This window comes from Malania oleifera, chromosome 1, assembly GCF_029873635.1.
Source record: "Malania oleifera isolate guangnan ecotype guangnan chromosome 1, ASM2987363v1, whole genome shotgun sequence".
NCBI lineage: Eukaryota > Viridiplantae > Streptophyta > Magnoliopsida > Santalales > Ximeniaceae > Malania > Malania oleifera.
Genome location: NC_080417.1, coordinates 127066502 through 127085401, shown reverse-complemented (window position 1 = coordinate 127085401; position 18900 = coordinate 127066502). Strand labels below are relative to the sequence as shown.

The 18900-nt window shown below is 36.4% G+C and overlaps 2 protein-coding genes across 2 annotated transcripts in view; one reads left to right on the top strand and one right to left on the bottom strand.

Annotated features, from left to right (window-relative positions):
* The first annotated feature begins 5331 nt into the window (after positions 1-5331).
* The window catches only part of LOC131150969 (probable leucine-rich repeat receptor-like serine/threonine-protein kinase At3g14840), a 54928-nt gene continuing 41359 nt past the window's right edge, over positions 5332-18900 (top strand). Inside the window, exons 1-9 of the mRNA XM_058102097.1 lie at positions 5332-5420; positions 5542-5613; positions 5867-5938; positions 6037-6108; positions 6217-6288; positions 6382-6453; positions 6547-6618; positions 6704-6775; positions 18665-18736. Coding sequence (XP_057958080.1) covers positions 5564-5613; positions 5867-5938; positions 6037-6108; positions 6217-6288; positions 6382-6453; positions 6547-6618; positions 6704-6775; positions 18665-18736 — 554 coding nt within the window. The 5' untranslated portion in view covers positions 5332-5420; positions 5542-5563. The remainder of the gene's footprint in view (positions 5421-5541; positions 5614-5866; positions 5939-6036; positions 6109-6216; positions 6289-6381; positions 6454-6546; positions 6619-6703; positions 6776-18664; positions 18737-18900) is intronic.
* On the bottom strand, positions 13507-15836 carry LOC131150977 (uncharacterized). Its single transcript, XM_058102110.1, has 2 exons — positions 14184-15836; positions 13507-14066 (listed from the first exon to the last, which is right to left on the bottom strand). The coding sequence occupies exons 1-2, from the start codon at positions 15334-15336 to the stop codon at positions 13798-13800; spliced, it is 1422 nt and encodes a 473-aa protein (XP_057958093.1). The 5' UTR covers positions 15337-15836; the 3' UTR covers positions 13507-13797.

The window sequence follows — 18900 nt, the reverse complement described above, 5'->3', positions numbered from 1 at the left end:
TAGGCTTGTTTTCAAATAGATCCACCTACTATATATAAGGAGGATAAATTATTAGGTAAGGCAACACGTCACATTTTAGATAATCAATTAAATTTTTAAATGTTAAATAATTTTTAAAAATTTGACATGAATAGATATATAATTATTATTATTTTTTTTTTAAAAAAAATGTTGGATACTCAAGGACTAATCCATAAACTACTTATAGCTAACACTAGCTCTTAATAACCTAGAGGTAAAACTTCTTATTTTGTTCTTATATTTTAACATTTTGAAATATCATTATAGAAATTCTAAACATTAAAAAAATTTAATATTACTTGATGTCCTTTTCTTTTAACACACTATACACAATTTTAAAATTATAACTATTTTTTTTTCCAGATAAATACTTGTCTTTATATAAATACTTTTTCATATAAGTCTTTTTTTTTTTTTGAAAAGTGTTTTTTACATAAGTGGCTCCAATTTGAAAAGTGCTTTTTTCATAAGTGGCTCCAATTAGATACTTAAATTTAATATTCTTTGCACTTTAAATATTTGTTTGTTTGCCTATTATAAAGACCCTGGTATGAGTTGGAACCCAAATGCAGTGTTTTGAAGGGTCAGAATCTTCAGGGTATTCTTCCACCAGAATTGGCAAAGTTGTCTTATCTTCAACAAATGTGGGTATTCTTTTTTCTTAATTTTTTTTTCCAAGCAAGGTTCGACTTTGATTCCTTCTCTTTTTACTTTAGTATTAGATGAACATATTAGAAATATCCATAATGAGACCTCTTGGTGTGTATTATTTGCAAATGATATTATGTCGATTGAGGATAGGACCTATTGTGAAATAGCCTTCAAACGATGCACAGTGAAATATGTAATATTATTTAAAAGATCAAACATACTCTTACAACAATCTAAATGGTGAATACATAATATTTCAACAACCATAGCAATATAAAGAAAACAAAGATATGAGCAACGATATTAGGAATTACGTAGTTTGACAAAGCCTACATCCACAGGAGCAATCGGAAAAGATTTCACTATGAAGATTAAAGATTACACAATACAATGACATACAATGATCTTCTCTCCATCTCTCACTCACAATATGCCCAGAATGACATATATAATAACCCCATGGAGGTTTTCCTCCAAATACCCAACTGTCCCAATGTTTCAAATCAAAAATTGAAAATTTTCTTACAGTCGTCGACCTAGTCGAGCTCCTGGTTGAGACTCTTAGGAATTCATGTTTGGGATTTTTATTTGTTCTCACTCGTCAACAAAAGACATGCTCTTCAATGAGGGCCTGCTGCACAACACACCCATATGCTTTTATTCTTTTATTTATGAACCCCACCAAGTATAAGAGCCCCACAAACACAACAATCTTCACCTTGGCGATTATACGTCTCTTAGGAGAACCTGAAAAACATATATGATTTCTCCACCTTGAACTTAGAACGTTCGCTTGGGACAGTCTCCCTTCTACCAATTGGAGACAAACACCAAGTCCAAGCAACGTTGCTTGAACTTACCAATGATAGTTTTAGCTTCTACCATCAACCCCAATATAATTGTAGATGCAACACCCGAAAACTTCACTTTAGGCTTCCAATAAGACCATCCCACAACAGTAAACATAAAAATTGGTACAAGTCTTATATCACCAAAGCCCCTGCATAGTCTTCAACAAAACTAACAACTGACAGTTCATTCTATTGCCTACTAAAACACCCCATTGCACAATGATGGAGGATCTTTGACATATCTCGGACATCACAGCCTCTCCTTAGGTACCGAGCGGTAGACATTCTATATTGATTCTCCAAAGAACCCCTTTGAGATAGCAAATGAAGTCTCCCTGCGGTTCTATCCATAAAGCCACCTTGAGATAACACCAATCTCCCTGTAGCTCTGTCCACAAAGCCACCCTAAGATAACACCAATCTCCTTGCAGCCCTGTCCATTCTAATCAGCAAACCAAGACTCATCTTGGTCGTAGCCAACACATTCATGTCAAAACCTTTCAACAGAGTTCCCAACTGATTAGCCTCAATTAAAGCTTTACCAGCCAATAAAATATCATTCACACACAACAGATATATCACTCCATTGCATCCTATCACTCTTTTCCACACTGGAAGCCTCACCAACTCACACACTTGGTACATATGCAATACCTCCATTTTCTCCACCATAGCACTCATCCACCTATTTTTCCCTTTGGCATGCATTGCAAACTGAAAAATAAAAACCTTGCTACTGGTAGTAATGAATACACAAAACATCAGAATGTCAAATTTATTCTTGAGTGGTGGTCTAATAGTGTACATTGGCTTACCGTGACTTTACTAGTCTCCCAAACTGAAACTCCATGCAATATGACCAATGCCATCTTTGCCATGAGTATGTAGCTCTACTTGCATCACACGCCCATTCATACCCTGATACTGTTGACCCGAGATAGAACTCCCCGTATATCTGCCCTGAGTCCCTAACTCCACCTGAATAACATGATTGCTGCTACCACAATTTTCTAGCATTTGTTTCTCTTCCTTTACCTAAGTACGCTGACCCATGACTTTATTACCCAAATTCATGTCCTTGATCACCCCTTTGTTTGTCACATGATCACCCAACTTGCACCCACCTTTCTTATAACTCAGAAAGATGTGTTGTCTAGACATAACACCAAGCCTAGATCCTCCATTACTAGAATAGTGCACCAGTTGACATACACTCACAACCGAGTAGTCTACCGCAAAACTTACCCACAATACCTGCAACTTTCTCATATAGCGATACCTTTGGCAATCGGTCACATGAGAAACGCGCCATACTCACTAACTTCACCAAGAAGTACCCTGCAAGCCCTGCATAGTCTTCTACAATGCTCACAATACTCCTTGAACAAAACTAGCATACTTAACCCCAATGTCTGGCTTGAGAATCTCTCTCACTGTTTGGTTCTCCACCTCGGCCACTGCATGAAGTACACCAAGACCCTTTGTGATAAACCTATGAAATATATATATGTTTTATCCCCTGATGCTATCATCATCGGTTCCCAAACATTTGAATACATGTAGTCACCCATATGCTTTAACCATATATGCCACAAGATACTTGACTCAGATTCAACAGTTGTAGATCCACCTACAACCGTAACATGCTGCAGTGCATAGATATTTCCTGCTACTTTTTCTTCTTTCGAGTCGCCTTCACACACTTTCATTTCTCCACTTTTAGACTTATAACAATATCCATTATAGTCTAAAGTATCCAATGAAATAACATTCTTCCTTAAACCCTATTCATGCTCTACATCACATATGGTTCTTACAACACCATCATACATTCTGATTTTGACATTTCCAATAACAAATATTTTGCATGAAATATCATTTTCCATCAAAATACAACCAGCATAAACTGACATGTAGGTGTCAAACCATTTTCTAGGATAAAAGCATCCGATGTCTAAGATCCAAGAATCACCCGTGAGGCACTCCGAACCCAATGAAACACATAGTATATCTTTATCACTACATTCTAAATCTTTTTTCACTACACTTGCAGATTTTGATGAACCATTAGACATATATCGGGATTCTAGTTTTCGCCAAACTAATGCCAGAGAATTCTCATTCATGACGTGATACAACACGTCACTAGCTAAACCAAGTCGAATGATTGCTTCCAATTCATTCTAAGTTGTTGCATCCATGCTATCCAGTTGAATTATGTATAAACTTTTCACCATACCTTGTTGTACCAAGAGATCCTTCCCCCTTCTCTGCCACAAGCCAAAATTTTTGGTTTCAACGAACTTGACAACGTCAAATTTCCTAGATGAAGTCGTAGAGGCCATAACAACAACTCTCTGATACCACTTGTTGTGAAATAACCTTCAAACAATGCACAATGGAATATGTAATATTGTTTAAGGATCAAACATACACTTACAACAATCTAAATGGTGAATACAAAATATTTCGACAACCATAACAATATAAAGAAAACAAAATAAGAGCAATGACACCAGGAATTAAGTGGTTTGGCAAAGCCTACATCCACGAGAACAATAGAGAAAAATTTCACTATGAAGATCAAAGATTACACAATACAATGGTATACAATGATCTTCTCTCCATCTCTCACTCACAATATGCCCAAAATGACATATATAATAACCCTATGGAAGTTTCCCTCCAAAGACCCAACCGTCCTTACCTTCCAATTCAAAATTTGAAAATTTTCTCACAGCCGTCAACCTGGTTGAGCTCCTGGTCAAGATTCTCTGGAATTCATGTTTGAGATTTTAGGGGACGAGTTGACCTAGTTGATCCTGGTCGAGACTCTTAGGAATTCATGTCTGAGATTTTTATCTGCTTTCACTCGTCGACGAGTGCCTACTGCACAATACATCCATATGTTTTTCTTCTTTTGTTTATGAACCCCACCAAGTATAAGAGCCACACAAACACAACATGACCAGAGTGGAATCTAAGTTAGAACTTTGAAAAACCACATTAAAGTTGAAAAGTTTTACGATAAGTAGGAATAAGACATAATATATGAAATGTAATTTTAGTAATGTAAGAAGTATAAGTAGTGAGAAGATTAAACTAGATAATTAAGAAATTAATAATGCTAATTAATTTTGATATCTTGGACATATTGTGCAAACGGAAAGGAAAATTGAAAAAGATATAATACATAGAAATAAAATGAGTTGGGTAAAATAGAAGAGTGTGTTAGGCGTGTTATGTGATGATAAAATACACTTAAAATTAAAAGATAAAATAAGAAATGAATATATACGCAATAATTTAGGCATTATATCGGTTAAAGATAAGTTCTAAGCGCAACTTAAATGGTTTGGATATTTGAAATGTAAGCTTAATAAAGCACACGTGATGAAATAGTGAGTTAGTTATTGTTTCTTATATGAAATGAAGAAACGAGAAATGATTTATTTACTTTTAATCTAACATAGCAAAACACACAATAAACACCTAATTATGGGATGACCGGACAAATCTATTAAATATATTCGTCAATAATTTCATAAAATAGAGGATGTCAGTAATTAGAATTCAAGGAGAAAAAAAATCTCAAAAATAGATAGAAATAAAAATTAATAAAATTAACAATTTTATTTTCATATTTTATTCACTTAATTTTCTATTTTATTTAACTTTAAATTCATCCTATTTCAAAATACCAAATGCCAAGTAACACAAATTCTTCTCCCTGTGAATTCCATTTTTCTCCATACTTATATCGAATTTATTTAAATAAAAGTTCATATTCTGTCTGGTTCTCCATTAACTAACTTCACTGTGACACAGCGACCTCTCACGCAACTACCTTCACGGCACTATCCCTCCAGAATGGGGTTCATTGCCCCTGGTGAACATGTATGAGCTCTCTCTCTCTCTCTCTCTAACGATCATCATCATCATCATCATCATCATCATCATCATCTTCAATTCTTCTACTTTTTTGCAAGACTAATAAATTAAAATGTCATTGATGCAGCACCCTCGGGGTAAACCGATTGATGGGCTCGATCCCCAAAGAGATTGGAAACATCAGCACTCTTGCAAGCCTGTAACTTCTAAATTCCCGTTCATTTCCTCTTTCCATTTCATCTTGCTGAAAATTTTCTTTTACCCTTTGTTTAGAAGCATGGATTTCAAAGTTTAGATTTGGATTTGTGCGAATTTAGACAAAATATAGTACAGAATTATATTTAGTTTCCTCCAAAATTACACAAATTTAAATCTATGCCTCAAAACCCATGCTCCCAAACACTACCTTACTGAAGTTTCGTTATTGAATAATTCCGGTTCCAAATGTTCAGAACGTTGACGTCCAATCAGCTTTCGGGAGTTCTACCGCCAGAGCTCGGGAATCTTTGCCGCCTACGATACTTGTGAAACCCTTCTTCGACTCTTCAACTCTGCGTGTGTTGTGTGTTTGTGTTTTTCTTTTTTGGAACTTCTTGTGATCAAATGGGCTTTTTGGTTGAAGGTACTTGAGCTCAAACTATTTTACTGGGGAGCTGCCTGGAACATTTGCAAAGTTGACCGCATTGAAAGACGTGTAAGTCACTGAAGTTGTTTTCACATACACGCATCAAGTACCAATTTAGCATTACTAAATTGATTATTGTTTTTTTTTTTCTCTCTCTGTTTTTTCTCTATAATGCAGTCGGATATCAGATAACAACTTCACCGGAAGCATACCCAATTTTATTCAGAACTGGAAAAACATTAGAAGATTGTAAAATTTTTCCCCTGCATGATATTAATTGCTTTTAGTTTTATAAATTCATTCTTCAAACAATTAATCGAAATTAATATTTTCTAATGACAGAGTGATTCTAGGAACTGGTCTAAAAGGGCCAATTCCATCTGGCGTTTCTCTTCTAGAAAACATAAGTGACTTGTTAGTGAGACCTCATCTCAAACACTAATTTTTGGTCCATTTTTATGGATCTGTATTTTAATTATGTTTTTTGTTGGTTGAAATTTTATGCAGGAGGATCAGTGACCTAAATGGAAAAGAAGAATATTTTCCTCCATTGAGTAATGCCAAATCTTTGAGAGTCTTGTAAGTTCAATACATTTATGGTATGCAATTTATGGAATGTATTTTTGGAAATTTGCCTGAAAAAACACATTTTATTTTGTCACAGAGTACTGAGAAGTTGCAATATCGTTGGACCATTACCTGATTATATTGGTGATTTTGGAGAACTGAGTACCCTGTAAGTTGATTTTTGTTCCCCAACTCTATGTTGCACATATATGGTATGTTTTATTTATCTATTTATTTTTCAGACTAATCCAGGATCATGTACATTCCCATATAGCTCAGAAGTTCCTTGTGTTGATGGCATATTTTCAGCTTCTGATTTTTGACTCTAGAGGCCTTGCTACTTGGCAATAGGATGAACACTACCACATGCAGATGGCACTAAATGAAGTTGTTTGAAGAAAATTGTCCATAAAGTGTATAACAAAAAAACTAAAGAACTTTGTGCAATATGCTTTTAGAACAATGAATCCTTATCTTTCTTTTTAATGGAAGCTTTTAATCTCTAAGGAAAAATAAAAAAATTAATGGTACTTCAAGGAAATTTTAAGAAATTAAAGGAGAATCGATTCAAGATCTGGTTTCAAATGGCCATCCTTGAAATTCCAACATTCATTTATTGTTTTACAATTGCCTACTCAGAAGTCAGAGCTCAAATATTTGGCTTGACTATGATGTAGGACAAGAAGCAAGATGATGGTAGACCCTTGTTGGAAACTAATTTGGAAGGCTTGATCAATAGTTTAGTTGATAGCTTCTTGTGTGTTTAGTTTAATTAGTATAGGATTATGTGAATTGGGGGATTTATTTATAATGTTTGTTCAGGGGTTTGTTTGCAATTTCCTGTATTTTTAGGGGTATATGTGTAAATTTTGGTATTGTAGCTTTCTTATAAATAGTGTGTGAAAGGGATGTAGGAGGGGGTCATTGTTGAAACTGAATTGGGAATTAATGTGTCTTTTCTTCCTAAAGTGTATCTCCTTCCTTCTTCTTCCCTCTCCCTTCCCTCCTCAACTTCTTCTAATTTCTCCCTTGGCAGCAAATCCATGATGCTGTCCAGCATCATTTGGTATCAGAGCCCAAACTTGATCTTCATTTTTCCATTTCAGTTTTCCATTTTTTCCCTCTCATTCATTTTTATTCTTCCTTTTTTTTCTGTTCACTTCCAGCCCCTTATTCTCCATCTGCAGTATTCAAATTTCTACACTTTCTTCCTTTCTCCTTCCCCTTTCTTCTTTCTATTTCTCTCCCAATTTTCCCCGTGGGCAGTAGCGCAGTACCTATAGTGCTGTTCTGTTGTGTTATGTTATGTTCTCCCATATTATTTCATTACATCAATAATCTTCTCCATCATTGATCCTACTTCGTTTCTCCATTCATCACTCTTTCTTTGTCCCCACACAATCCACAAATATTCAGTTTCCTGTCCTAGACTCCGGGGGAAAGAAATTTACAACTGCTGTCTCTCAATTTCAAACACCACTGTCCAAGAACCATTTTGCAACACCTCCACCATCACCAAGGACAGTGACCCTTGAAAGTCTCTTCCCTGAAATTTTGTCATCATTCAATGACCAGAGAATCCCCAAGCACCGCCTGAAACTCCACCAATTGCTGCTCATCTTGCTTGCTCCTTCTGCCAGAATTTTCAGGGCACATAACCAGCACAGTTGAGTTCCCAATACTCCAATCTGCCATCTTGGGTCTTTTCTGGAATATCCTCATGCATCTCACAAGTCACATGCCAACTGCAGCAAATGATGTAGGTTCAACTCTCCAACTGCCCCTGATTTCTCTCTTTCAAAAGCAACCTGGTCCATTTGTACAAAGCCCAAACATTTCAGCTAGGCCAATTTTGTTCTTGTTCAAGCTTGACATGCATTGTTGCCCCACGAGCTAATGGCTTAAGCTTTTTGGTATAGAGGTAATCTAACATGGTATCAAAGTTGGTTACTAGGAGGGAGGTCCTAGGTTCTAGTCTTGTTGCATGCATTAATTGTGTAAAAAATCTTTCTACAATTCTTCTTTTGCTATTAAAAAAAGAAAATTATTATATTCCCTGTAAAATAATGGGTGCCACCTATCATGTATTTATCACTCCATGTGCTATCATACTACATGCGTGGGGAAGTACTAAAGCTTGATATACATTGTTCAACCACAATCTAACAGCTTAAGCTTTTAGGTAAACCCAGCTAGAAAAAAGGCCAGCCCATCTTACAACAGAACTAGGCCTTTATAGATGTCTTTTAACTATACACAGAGGTCCCATACGAAAATTATTGAACCCAAGTTACCCAACCCCACTAGCACTTCTTTAAGCCACATCAGCAGTCCTGCCACATCATCCTACCTCTTCTATGTCAGCATATTGTTCATGAAGGAAAGAACTCCTGAACTGACTTGCTTGAGTGAGAGCAGCTGCAACTTCATTCTGAACTCTGCCCAAAGCCTTACGACATATCTTTGATTGGTAACATTGCTTAACATGTTTGTGAAATACGTTTGGTTCCTTGGTTCTCCTTGAATGATTTGGGTGTGACTAAGGACATGAGCACACAAGTTTTTTACTATAATGATAAAAAGATTATTTTGAAGCCCACTCAACCAATCACCCAAGACAAAGAATCTGACATTATTGATCATGTCAAAGTTTTATTTATTTTTTTTAATAGAAAAAGAAGTGATTTCATTAATAAGAGATTTTACAAAGAGGAGAATAAGACATCTTCCATCAAAATTCTGGAAAAAAAGCTACAAAAACAAATAAATACTACAAAATATCAAAGCAAAAGATTCCTCCAGTTTTGTTGAATTTCCAAAAAGCTAACTCCCTTAAAGTATCCAAAGCCCACGTGCCATAAAGAGGCCAAGTATTGAATCTTCTCCCAAACCAGCTGCTAATTCAATTTTTTTCCTTGGAAAAATCCATGCATTACGCTCCAACCATAATCCCACAACACTGCAAATATACTGCATTGCCGAAGAGCAGCCCTATCCTTCCTTATTCCAAAACCTAGCCAACATTCCTTCCACCAACATGGGAGATGGTTTGGGTATTGGAAACTTGGTGTCTAAAAACACAGCTCTTGTAGCTAAATGGCTTAGGCAGTTTCAGCTAGAGAATTCTTCCTTGTGGCATATAGTTGTTAAAAGTATGGATTAGACAAGAATGGGTGGGATACTAATTTGAGATTTATATGTTCTTCAGAGAGTCCATGGCAAGCTATCTTTTAGAGTTATCTCCTCTTCATACCCCATATTAAGTTCATGGTGGGAATGGGTAGTAGTTTTTGGAAGGATCCTTGGTTGGGGAATGTAGATTTGTCCACCTCTTTTCCATGCCTCTTTTACTTGAGCTCAGGGCAGGATGGTTCTGTTTCTTCTTTTGTTGTTGATCCAAGTGGTCCTTTGCCTTCTTGGAATTTCCATTTTTGTAGGTCATGGAATGCTAGGGAGATTGATGAGCTATCTTGTTTGCTAGTCTTGTTGAACGTCATTTTTAGGATAGTCACTTTTGGTCTTTGGATCCTTCAGGGGTTATTCTTGCAAATCTTTTTGTGATTTTCTAACTAGATCTAATTCATCTTTTCCCCTCTATAGATCCATTTGGAAGGCCATTTGCTTGATAGAGTTAATACCAATAACTTGCTGCGAGTCAGGAGATCTTTGAAGGTTCTATCTCCAAACGTCTGTGTTCTTTCGTTTAACTGTTCAGAATCTGCATTGCATTGGTTAATACATTGTGATTATGATTGGAGGGTATGGAAGAAGCTATTTGGTATTTTAGGTGAAATGTTGAGTGCGTTCTGAGGCAGTGGAGGACTTTCTGGCAGTTTCTTTTGTGGTTTTGGCAGGAAAAAGGAAAAGGCAGCGCTTTGGAAGTGTTCTTTCTTTGCAATATTTTGGGGGTTGTGGATGGAGCAAATGTGTGTTTCTTTCTAGGGCATAAATCTTGCATTTTCTGGCTTGGAAAAAGATACAGTATTTGGTTTCTCTTCAGTGTGTGGGGGCAAGGGAATTTTATAGGAGTGAGCTTTTTTGATACTTAGCGTGGTTGGCATTATGTGTTGTATTTGTTTGTTTTTTTTTTTTTTTCCTCGGTTTATTTCTTTGTCTGTTTTATCTGGATTTTTCCAGACTCTGTTAAGGAGATCTCTCTGGCTGTATATTCTTAATCTATTAATAAAAAATTTCTTTTACTATAAAAAAATGGTTTCTCCCAACATGCCAAGTAATTTATTCTATATGCTCCAAGAAAAATCACATCATAAGAACAACTATGATGCCATTTCAGAATTCAAATGACAAAGCACACAAACATTTGGAGATAATGCCTTCAAAAGTCTCCTGATTTGCAATAGATTATTAGTATTGATTCTATTAAGCAGAGTCAGCCAAATGAAAGCCTTAATCTTTGGGGGAGTGTTGGCCTTCGAAATAGATGAATATAGAGGAAATCAAGAGTTGGAATGGATAAAAAGCTCAAATAAATTTTTACAAGAATACACCCCCAAATGATCCAAAGCCTAAGATCGAGTATCCTTAGCTGAAGAAAGATGACAATTGTTCAATAACGGCAACAAGGAGGAAAGTTCAATCAAATCTCTATCATTTAGAGACTTCTGAAATGTTTTCAACAAACCAAACACTAGCCAAACCAACCACAAAGAAAGAAATCATACTATCCTATTCTGGGCTCAATTGGAAGAGAAGAGATGTGGATAGAGCATCATATCCAACCATGGATATTTCCAAAAATGAATTTGAGAACCCCTCCCCACCACAAAATTAATGTGAGGATTGAATAAGGGATAAATCTGAGTTATAGATTTCCATGGACTCTTTGATGAACATCGTGAATTAACATTGGTATCCCGTCCATTCTCACCCAACCCATGCTTGCTTAATCACTTTATGCCAAAGGGAATGATCTTCTAGGGGAAAATGTCATAACCTTTTAGCTACGAGAGTGATGTCTTTTAGACACCAAATTTCCAAGACCCATCCCTCCCTCCATTTTAGACTTGCAAACCTCTTCCTACCTTACTTATAAGTGAATGATCTTCTAGGGGAAAATGTCATAACCTTTTAGCTACGAGAGCGATGTCTTTTAGACACCAAATTTCCAAGACCCATCCCTCCCTCCATTTTAGACTTGCAAACCTCTTCCTACCTTACTTATAAGTGATCCTGGAAACCCCAAGTCTAGCCTATAAGAAATCTCTCATTGTTTTCTCAATCTTATTTGCAGTCCCCATTGGAATCTTAAAAATAGACTAATAATATAATGAGAGGCTAGATAAACAGGCCTGAGTAACAGTAATTCTACTCCCATGGGAAAAAATGAACCCCATTTCAATTGTCAATCCTTTTGGCCTCTTTTTCCACTATCAGGTTCCAAAACTCCATGGATCTAGGATTGCCTCCTAAAGGGATCCCTGAATAAGTCAAAGGCCAGCCTAAAGTACCAAATGCCCTTTTAGAGGGCCGCTCCCCAACTCGCTTAATTCAAACACATTAATATTTTCTAATCCACTTTTGCCCAAATTTATTTTCAGCCTTGACACCCTCTCAAAGACATGGAGGATACCCAAAATACATTTGAAAGAAGGGTTATGATCATCTAGAAAGAAAATAGTATCATCCACAAATTGGAGATAAGAAACCACCCCTCCTTCTGTCCCCACTTCCAAACCTTTCGCCAACTCCCAGTCCACAGCCCTATCCACCATTCTACTCAACACATAAGCTACTAGGACAAGTAGAAAGGGGAAAGTGGATCCCCTTGTTTAATCCCTCCTGAAGCCCTAAACCAGGATTTACTTTCCCCATTCGCAACAACCAAGAATTGAACATTAGATAAGCACCCCCCACTTCTAGATTATGTAAACAACTCTCAAAAGATTTTTCAAAAACAGAGAAATCATCCATGAATATTTCACAAATATCCTCAATCATATTTTAGAAAAAATACTCATCATGCATCTCTGAAAAGTAGCTGGAGCATTACACAAACCAAAAGGTATTCTGGTGAAAGAAAAAGTGCCAAAAGGACAGGTGAAGGTGGTCTTCTCCTGGTCCTCAGGTGCTACAACATTTTGGTAATAACCATAAAATCCATCCAAGAAATAGTAAAATGTATTATCAGCCACACGTTTTAAAATTTGGTCCAAAAATGGTAAAGGAAAATCATCTTTCCTACTGGCTGAATTAAGTTTTTTTATAATCAATACACATCCTCCAGCCAGTGACCATCCTAGTTGGAATTAATTCATTTTTCTCATTTTTGACAACCGTCAAACCATATTTTTTTGGTACCACTTGAGTTGGACTTACCCATTTATTGTCTGAGATGGGGTATATGCATGGTCTTTAATTTCCACGAAACTATCGAAATTTTCGTCGAAATTTTCGATTTCTGTCACCTTCAAAATCAAAATGGCAGTCGATTTCCGTCTTGCATAATTTCTGTCGAAATCTCAACGAATCATCTGAAATTTATCAAAACCTCAAAATTTTAGTGAACTTTGTTGAAATTTATCAAAACCTCGAGAGTGAAGTGAAATTTCTCTTTTAATTTATTTTATAAAAACAAAAGGTTATCACAAGTGCTTTTGAAATTATATGAAAAAATAAACTTATAGTAATATTTTATTTAACCATTTATGTCTAAATTATCAATATTTGTATAATAAATAATATTTAAATAATTTATGAATTTCTTTTGCATTAACTGAATATGTTTAATGTACATTATCTTACAAACATGTTTGATACACATACTATTTTACAATTTTTCCACCTCATACAAAACATAGATGTATTTAATTTGTAATATATTAGTCTTAAAACTTATATTTTTATGTTTGTTAACCATTTCTAAAGTTTCACAAAGAATTCCATGCTTTACTACTAGTTTCCGTTATTTTTTCAAATCAAAATCGAAATCGACATCAAAATCGAAATTCCCGTCGAAATTTCCGTACTTTTGGAGTTTCAAAATTTGAGTCGAAATCGAAATTTAAGACCTTGGGTATATGATACCCATTGTGAGCAGCTAGAGCACTTCTTTTTTTACAACCTCCTTCATAGTAGGGTTGAGCCTACGTTGAGCATCTCGAACTGGTCTAGCATCGTCCTCAAGATGGATTTTTTGGGTACAAACAGCAACATCAATACCCATGATGTCGGCTAGTGTCCACCCATTACGCCTCGATGCTTTCTTAAGACTTCTAGCAACTGGGCTTTATCTTTGTGATTTAACTTCGAAGAAATTACCACAGGGAAAGTGCCTTCTTTAGGATCAAGAAAGACATATTTTAAATCTCTAGGGAGTGATTTCAGTTCCAGCTGGCGAACTTCTTCCTCCGAAGATTTAAGTATGTCCGGTGGTGGTGGAGTCTCAAACTGGGGCAGCCATTTAGCGCCTACAACTTGTGCCTCAAGTGGTGTAGAAAAATCTGCAAAATAGTCCAAAGCTTCAGCGAAATTTTCATCAGCATGGTCAGTTTTCTCATTAAGTACAAATTCAGATGTCTGAAAAATAAACTCATCATCGGAGAAAGGAAGAGTTGTACAATTAATTTCTGCTGGTGTCAAGACTTCTACAGAATTCAGATCACTTGTGTCATCAAAGTGACTCGGCATTTTGCAAGCATTGAAAACGTTTAACTCAAGTCCCATGTTCCCAAAAGTAAGCTTCAGAACACCACTTCTACAGTCGATCAAAGTATTTGACGTAGCTAAAAATGGTCTTCCAAGGATGACAGGAGCTTGAGAATTGTTGCCATTTGACTGCTGCATATCTAGAATTACAAAGCCAACTTGATAGTAAAATCTGTCAACTTTCACAAGCACATCTTCCATAACTCCCCTCGGTCTCTTGATTGACCTATTGGCTAACTGCAGCATAAGTGTAGTTGCCTTTAACTCTCCCAGTCCAAGTTGCTCATAAAGCGAGTATGACAACAAATTCACACTGTTGCCCAAGTCCAGCAAGGCTCTTGCAATTCGGGATTCACCAATCATGATGGAAATTGTAGGAGAACCTGAATCTCTATACTTTGGAGGAGTCTCACGCTGAATGATTGCACTAACTTGTTCCACTAAAAAGGCTTTCTTCTTCACATTCAATTGTCTCTTCACTGTACATAGTTCTTTTAGAAACTTGGCATAGGAAGGAAAATGTTGAATGACCTCCAGCACCGTAATATTAATTTTCACTTTTTTGAACGCCTCCAAAATCTCTTTTTGCTGCTTACTCTTGGTAGCCAACAATAACCTCTGAGGGTATAGTGCTGCAGGAACATACTCCTTTCTCAATTCCTCAATTTCCTGACCCAAAGGCTCAATCTCTTTTTGCTGATCCCCACCCTGGTCAACATGTGCTTTAGGTGACTCAAATACATCTTCCAAGACTTCCAAAAATTGATCAAGCTTAGAATCATTTTCAGCTAATGGCCTCGGTACAACGTGCTCAGTTTGCTTTCCACTCCTAAGTGTGATAACAACTTTCACTGGTTTAACATCTTCATTCTCAACCGAATGCACTTGTGACTTCTTGTACACTTGCGGGTTGGGTTGAGTTTGAGCTGGAAATTTACCCTTCTCTAAAGTGTTTAGAGTGGTCATCATTTTGCGGAGTGTGCCTCTGATTTCACTAATGGCCTGAGAATTATGAGTTTTGGTTGCATTTTGGCTTGCCATAAATTGCTGAAAAGTGGCGGCCATCTGAGCAATTGTATCATCCAGTGATCTTAGGAGGTTGAAAAGGCTGCTGGCATTGACTCAATGGGAACTGCTGAAAATTACTCTTGAGGAGGTGCAGCTGGCTGACTTGATTTTCCTTGATAATTTCTCCATGAAAAATTAGCGTGATTCCGCCATGCTGGAGTATCAACTGTTTGACATTGGTGGATTCTGAGGTCGACCCACCCAACTTACATTCTGAGGTTGCTCTATACCATTCTCCTGATACATTGACAAAGCGGGACATTCCAAAGTTTTATGACTTGTATCAACACATAAAGCGCACACTTCTTGAGCTTTATTTACTGCCTTCTCTTTTTCCAACTCCATAACATCCAATATTCTAGTGATTGCAGCCAGACGTGCTTGAACATCAATGTCATCTTTCAGTTCATATCACCGTCCACCAGTTATTGCTCTCAATGGTTGAGCTGCAATTTGTTTCCAGTCAATCCTTGTAGTCCACTGCTGAGCATTTTCAGCTAAATAATTAAGAAAACCGAGTGCTTAATCAGGCTCCTTATTGAAGAAATTCCCAATACACATTGTATGAACAAATTGTTTCGATTCAGGGGTCAAAGCAGTGTAGAAATAATTCACCAATCACCATGACTCAAACCCATGATGAGGATACATACTGACCAGCTCTTTAAATCTTTCCAGCTTGCTTGAAAGATCTCATCAGCTCTCTGTATGAATTGACTGATTTGTTCCTGTAAAGATTGAGTTCTTTGTAAGGGAAAAAAATTGTGCAAAAACTCCTTTTGCATTTCAAACCAGCTAGTAATAGAATTTAGCCTAAGAGAATTAAACCACGCCTTAGCTTTGTCTTTCAACGAAAAAAGAAAAAGACGCAATCTAATCATCTCATTAGTGACAGCCCTATTCATGAATGTAGTGCAAGCAAGTTCAAAATCAATTAAGTGTTGACATGGATTTTCAGATTCCATTCCATGAAACTGAGGTATCACTGACATCATACCATGCTTGATATTAAAAATCCGTGCATTCTCAGGCAATATGATGCAAGATGGTTGCATGGTTCGTGTAGGTTGTAAGTAGTCCTTAAGTATCCTAGGAACTTGTTCGGCCATGACGTCAACAAAAAAAGGATTTTCTAAATCAGTCTCAAAACCAAAATTAAGGCTATAATCCAATTCAATACTTGACACACTACTACTTGGACTATGATTCACGCGATACAACCTATTTGTGTCATCCCTAGCCCATGACATCAAACATAAGTGCCAAAAATATAAAATGATTTAAAAAAACTAAGGCAGAATAAATTGAAATAACAGAAAAAATAAAATAATAATAATAATAATAATGAAAACAAGCAGGCGAACAACACAAAGAAGAGTCACAAGGCAAGAATATCATACCCACAATGAGTGCAACACGAAATTAAACACGGAAAACTAAAGAAAGGAACCAAAAGAAAAATGATAGAAAGATTTGAATTAAGCTAATTGTTTCCCGGCAACGGCGCCAAAAACTTGATTCAATCTTTAAATGTTTAGAGAATGACTCCCATGTATAAGAGTTTCACCAAGTAATATTAGGGGAGCCCCTAAGTCATTTCTTCAAGGAACGGTTTGCTTCAATCCCAAATTTAACTGCTATAAAAAATAAAGGAGAGTTATATCCAATTACTATTTACAATGCTATTCACAATGAAAATTTGTTCTTGGGCATATCCGAAATTGGGTTTATATGATATGTTAAAATGAATACTAAGTAAGCTAAAGAAAATTTAAATGAAGCAATTTATTGAACTTAATTTAGAAGTGGAAACAGCTATGTAACAAAACCGAATTTATGCTCCAATGCACCTTCGCACTAACATCACTCTTTTCCATAAATTGAAGGAGTTGTGGACGTGCATTGAATGAATTATGGTTATCTTCGCTCAAGGAGCTAAACCACAATCATCAACATCAGCTAATCCAACTATTCTCAACAATAAATAAAAAATTATAATGATTATGCTCTAAAGGACATTTTTTCAAACACCTTGTGCATAACTTGAAACCAAGCTAATTTCCATTCTCTTGAGATTCAAAACAGCCCAGCACATTACTCAAATCAGAAATTGAAACAAAGAACAAGTGCAGGAAGAATGAAACAATGGTTCTTGAAACAATTTTCAGCAGAATCCTCAATCATAAACCTAAAGATAACACTAAGGACTGCAGAAATCCAAGCTATCAAATTAGGAACTGTAAATCAAACAGAACACAAGGGTGGGTTCGGATTCAGCCAGTAGCTCTTTGATTCCGAACCCAAAATAAAACCAGAAATGGAGATGCAAGAAGAGCTTCGGGCGCTGCTGTTTGGCTGGGAGCAGTCTGTGAACAAGAGAAGCTTTGGGCGCTGCTGTTCTGCTGGGAGCAATCTGCGAGCAAGGAAGCTTCAGGCGCTGCTGTCCTTTGAATCCAAACCCAAATTAAAATAAAAAAAAATGGAAGATTGGAGGTGCTGTAAGAAATTGGGCGCTGCTGTTCTTTGAATCCAAACCCAAATTAAAATAAAAAATGGATGACTGGAGGTGCTGTAAGAAATTGGGTGCTGCTGTTCAGCTGGGAGCAGTCTGTGAACAAGCAAAAGTCACCAATTCTGCTTGTCCCATTTTCTTCTACCCCCCCCAGCCGAGATTCCCTCCAACTGCCTGGGCACATGGCTTCTCCAGTTCCATTTTCTCCCCCTAGCCAAGATTCCCTCCAACCGCTTGGAGCACATGGCTTCTCCAATTTCTTTGCTGCCCGGTATGGAATGCCGACTTCTTCTCGCTTGAGCTTGGGCTGGAGCTGCTACTATTGGACTTGGACAGCTGCTTTTGGGGCTTGAAATAAATTTTCTGCGACTTTAATGTGAAGAGAAAAATGCAATGGTAAAACTGTATTTGTGGAAAATAAAATAAAATGATATTGGCAATTTAAGCATTAAACTGTGTTTCAAAATCACAAAAGTTCCAAGCATTTTACAACCAGTGCAAGCTCCAAGAAAATAGACAATAAAGGGAAAACACAGTTGTTTCTTAAGACCCAAATTTAAACATGTTTTTTTTGTTTACAACCTAATTTCATCAATTACTAGTGAGCAAAACTGTGATTGATGTGAATTAACGTGCAAAACAATTGCAATATTATGGCTCAATCACTATGTCTTTTTATTTTTTATGAATTATGTTATGATGATATTGTGTTGTATTGGATTTGCTAAAATTTATGAAATGAATTTTTTTACTGAATAATATGATAGAATTTTTTTTTTTTTTTCAATTAGTTTTTTGTACTTTTTATTGCAGAGACCTTAGCTTTAACAAACTAAGTGGAGAAATCCCAGACAGCTATTTCGAGCTAATGGAATTGAATAACCTGTGAGCACTTCATTTTATCATATTTAGTCTTGGTTGTCATTTCTCTGTGGATGAGAGGCAAGGTTCAACCTAATATAATGGGTAAAATTACATCCAATTGGTTGAACAGAATTCCAATCTAGTGGTTCGAACCAATCAGGCCATTGTAGCAGGTACTGGATCAA